The following is a 4,980-nucleotide window of genomic DNA, read 5'->3' on the forward strand; positions in this document are numbered from 1 at the left end:
ACTATTATTACCATTTTATCTCACAAATAAACTGTGTTTAGAGCAACACAAGTAACTTCGTGATCTCGAATCTTAGAATCGTAAAAAGACGGGTCATAGGTCTTAAAATTAGCCTAATTCAAACTAAAGATTTAGTTTTATTGTGAGTGCTAATATTTGGCTTTAAAAAGCGGCCACCGCCCACTGAAGAGAAACGGGTTTTTGGCCTTAAGGGTTAAATCGATATAAGGCTTTGACATTCTCTTTCCATCCACTTCGGTTTGCTGCTAAAGCTCTGACAGTCGTCCATGATTGCCACCCAGCTACTCGTCTTTCGTCTTCAACCAACCATTCTCCTCCATGTTGTTTTTGGTCGACCTGGTCTCCTCCTCCCCTCTGGCCTCCACTCCAATGCTGTAACACAGTGCTCCTCTCTGTTCTTCCTCAATATATGCCCGATCCAATTCCATCTTGGGCGTCTGATCTCATCACTCGTTCTGTTCACTCCTGTGGTCTCCTGGATTTGTTGGTGCGAGATGGTCCGTGGCCATCTTATTCTCAGTATGCGTTTCATGCATTTGTATTGGAAGGCGTCCAGCTTCTTTGCTTCTGTTTTCGTGAGAGTTTCCAGCTTCGCAGCCATACATCAAAACTGCTCTGACAATTGTTTTGAACAATTGAACTTTCGTCTTCCTGCTATAATTTCGTTACAGTCCCAAATTCTTCGCAACCTATAGAAAGTTTGTCTGGCTTTACTTAGTCTCTGTTGTATGTCTTTGGTCGCCCCCTTTTTTATCCAGCAGTGCACCTAGGTACAAACTCCTCAACGTCATCTACCTGCTCGTCATTTACTTTTTTTTTTTTTTGGTCGTTTCTGGCATTTATTCGCATAACTTTTGACTTCTTCGCGTTAATCTTAAGTCCTACTCTGGCAGCTTCATCGACAAGCCTACTGGTCTTATTCTATGTCAACACATCTAGATGACAATAAGGCAATGTCGTCTGCAAAGTCAAGATCTTCTAAGACCGAGGAGCTTCCATCGTATGCCAGTTCTCCTACCCTCTGTCTGTAGTTCTGTTCATGACCCAGTCAATTGATAGTAAGAAAAGAAAACCTGACATGGTGCACCCTTGTTTTACTCCAGACTGAACTTGAAACCATTCTGTTGTTTCACCTTCTTCCACGACTGCGCATTCAAAGTTGCTGTACATTGCTTTTATCAGACAGATAAGCTCTTCTGGGATTCCATATATTGACATGATGTTCCATAGACTTTCGCGATGTATAGAATCAAATGCTTTCTCAAAGTCTATGAAATGTGTGTACAGAGTTGCATTCCATTCATTGACTTGCTCCAGTATATTCCTGAGAGTAAAAATCTGTTCGATGGTACTTTCTTCTCGGAACCCTGCTTGCTCCTTCCTCAAGATGTTGTCAACTCCTTTTTTAATTCTACTTATCAACACTCTGCCAAAGATCTTACTTATGACTGGTAAAAGTGTGATACCCCTCCAGTTCGTACACTCACGTAAGTTACCCTTCTTGGGTACCTTTACTATTAGTCCTTTGCTCCAGCTTTTTGGTGCTACACCCTCTTCTTTCACTTTGTTGAACAACTTTGTCAACTCCTTTGCTCTCTCTTCCAAATCTGTCTTTAGAAGCTCTACAACTACGCTATCATGACCAGCTGCTTTCCCACTTTTCGTTGATTTTATAGCATTTTTCACCTCTGTTGGTTGGAATGCTCCGATGTCGAACTCTCTGTCATTTTGCCTTGTTTCAATTTCATGTGGCTCTATAGGCCTGACAGGTGGTTCTTTGTTTAGTACTGTGTCAAAGTGTTCTTTCCAGATCTTCAGTCTTTCACTCTGTTCGTTTGTTGGTTTTCCATTTTTATCTTTGACTACTGTACTTGTTCTTTTCTTCTCACCTGTCAAAGTCTTCACTATACGATGTAGTTCCCCTGCTCTCCCCCTTTTCTGCTGCTCTTTCAGCAATATCTGCCATCTCATTCATCCAATACCTCTTATCTTCACGAGCACTTCGTTTAACTTCCTGGTCTTTTCCTTTGTACTCTTCTTTTATTCTTTTCTTGACTCTTTCTGAACGTGTACTTTCTAACTTCAACTTTAGTTGCCTCCTTTCCTCTACTTTCTTCCACGTCCTGTCGCGCAACCAAGGTTTGCTGGTTCTCTGCTAGCTATGCCTAGTACATCTTTAGCTGCACCAACATATATACTCTCCATCCTGTTGTTCATGTGGTCGGCATTTTCTTCATCCAACTCTGTCAGGGCTTGAAATCTGTTTCTGACCTCAATGTTGTATTTGACAAGCATCTCTTCGTCGTCTGCTAATTTCTGCGTATCCAACCTTGTTCGACTTTTCATTTCCCTTGGGTTTCTTTTCAACTTCAGCTTGAGCCTAGTCTCCACTAGGTAGTGGTCGCTTCCCACATCTGCTGCACCTCTCCTGACTACAGTATCCATGACTGACGATCTATATTCTTTTGCAATCATTGTGTGGTCTATCTGGTTCTTGGTTCTGCATTTGGTGATGTCCATGTTGCTTTATGAATTTCTTTATGGGAAAAAAATTGTTCCTGTGATGACTAAACCATTCATCTCGCAGAACTCACAGAGCCTTTCGCCATTCTCGTTCCTGTCTCCTGTACCGTGTTGTCCCAGTACCTCTCTTTCTGGCGTTCCTTTTCCCACTTTAGCATTTAGGTCTCCAGTAATAAGCAGGATGTCATTTCTGTTGCACTTCTGCACCGTACCCTCTAGTTGTTCGTAGAAATCGTCTTTGCTCTCTATACTCGCATCGTTGGTCGGGGAGTATGCATGTATCAACGTCAGTTTCCTATACTTTGAATAAAACCTTGCTCTGATAATTCGGCTACTTTCTGGTGTCCACTCCATAAGACATCTGGCTGCCTGTTGTGACATCATCAATTGCTACACCTCCTTGGTGTATATTTTCTTCGCCACTGTAGATTATTACCTCTCCTGTATTAAGCTTGATTTTCCGCTTCCTCTCCACCTGCATTCGCTAATACCCAAAATATCTATCTCATATCTCTTCATCTCTTTTGCTACTTGGCCAGCCTTCCCAGTCTCGAACATGGTCCTAACATTCCAGTTTCCTATCCTTGTTTTATTCTTCGGATTCACGATCGAGGCTGTCGGCTTTTGGTCTTCCTTTCGGCTTTGGCCCAAAAGCGTCATCCTGCTATCAAGAGCTCTCGTCGCGTCACCGATGTTAATAGAGATTCGAATGTCTTCCGTTTCTGTGTAATAGGCTTTTTTTTACGGGAGTGGGTTATCAGCCCCCAGCCCAAACCCCAACCTGGAGGACCAGGGGTTACACTTCGTCTCTATTACAGAAACGGAAGACATTCGAATCTCTATTAACATCGGTGACGCGACGAGAGCTCTTGATAGCAGGATGACGCTTTTGGGCCAAAGCCGAAAGGAAGACCAAAAGCCGACAGCCTCGATCGTGAATCCGAAGAATAAAACAAGGATAGGAAACTGGAATGTTAGGACCATGTTCGAGACTGGGAAGGCTGGCCAAGTAGCAAAAGAGATGAAGAGATATGAGATAGATATTTTGGGTATTAGCGAATGCAGGTGGAGAGGAAGCGGAAAATCCAAGCTTAATACAGGAGAGGTATAATCTACAGTGGCGAAGAAAATATACACCAAGGAGGTGTAGCAATTATGATGTCACAACAGGCAGCCAGATGTCTTATGGAGTGGACACCAGAAAGTAGCCGAATTATCAGAGCAAGGTTTTATTCAAAGTATAGGAAACTGACGTTGATACATGCATACTCCCCGACCAACGATGCGAGTATAGAGAGCAAAGACGATTTCTACGAACAACTAGAGGGTACGGTGCAGAAGTGCAACAGAAATGACATCCTGCTTATTACTGGAGACCTAAATGCTAAAGTGGGAAAAGGAACGCCAGAAGAAAGAGAGGTACTGGGACAACACGGTACAGGAGACAGGAACGAGAATGGCGAAAGGCTCTGTGAGTTCTGCGAGATGAATGGTTTAGTCATCACAGGAACAATTTTTCCCCATAAAGAAATTCATAAAGCAACATGGACATCACCAAATGGCAGAACAAGAACCAGATAGACCACACAATGATTGCAAAAGAATATAGATCGTCAGTCATGGATACTGTAGTCAGGAGAGGTGCAGAGATGTGTGGAAGCGACCACTACCTAGTGGAGACTAGGCTCAAGCTGAAGTTGAAAAGAAAAACAAGGGAAATGAAAGGTCGAACAAGGTTGGATACGCAGAAATTAGCAGACGAAGAGATGCTTGTCAAATACAACATTGAGGTCAGAAACAGATTTCAAGCCCTGACAGAGTTGGATGAAGAAAATGCCGACCAACAACAGGATGGAGAGTATATATGTTGGTGCAGCTAAAGATGTACTAGGCATAGCTAAGAGAACCAGCAAACCTTGGTTGCGCGACGGGACGTGGAAGAAAGTAGAGGAAAAAGGCAACTAAAGTTGAAGTTAGAAAGTACACGTTCAGAAAGAGTCAAGAAAAGAATAAAAGAAGAGTACAAAGGAAAAGACCAGAAGTTAAACGAAGTGCTCGTGAAGATAAGAGGTATTGGATGAATGAGATGGCAGATATTGCTGAAAGAGCAGCAGAAAACGGGAGAGCAGGGGAACTACATCGTATAGTGAAGACTTTGACAGGTGAGAAGAAAAGAACAAGTACAGTAGTCAAAGATAAAAATGGAAAACCAACAAACGAACAGAGTGAAAGACTGAAGATCTGGAAAGAACACTTTGACACAGTACTAAACAAAGAACCACCTGTCAGGCCTATAGAGCCACATGAAATTGAAACAAGGCAAAATGACAGAGAGTTCGACATCGGAGCATTCCAACCAACAGAGGTGAAAAATGCTATAAAATCAACGAAAAGTGGGAAAGCAGCTGGTCATGATAGCGTAGTTGTAGAGCTTCT

General features: G+C 42.7%; 1 protein-coding gene and 1 pseudogene across 1 annotated transcript; one reads left to right on the forward strand and one right to left on the reverse strand.

Moving 5' to 3' along the window:
* Positions 1 to 207: 207 nt before the first annotated feature.
* Positions 208 to 3,102, reverse strand: LOC138037539 (craniofacial development protein 2-like; annotated as a pseudogene).
* Positions 3,103 to 3,424: 322 nt separating this feature from the next.
* Positions 3,425 to 4,125, forward strand: LOC138037541 (craniofacial development protein 2-like). Its single transcript, XM_068883452.1, has 2 exons — positions 3,425 to 3,649; positions 3,715 to 4,125. Exons 1-2 carry the CDS (start codon positions 3,425 to 3,427, stop codon positions 4,123 to 4,125), a joined length of 636 nt encoding a protein of 211 aa, XP_068739553.1.
* The last annotated feature ends 855 nt before the right edge of the window (positions 4,126 to 4,980 follow it).

The sequence above is a fragment of the Montipora capricornis genome, chromosome 2 (assembly GCF_036669925.1).
Source record: "Montipora capricornis isolate CH-2021 chromosome 2, ASM3666992v2, whole genome shotgun sequence".
NCBI lineage: Eukaryota > Metazoa > Cnidaria > Anthozoa > Scleractinia > Acroporidae > Montipora > Montipora capricornis.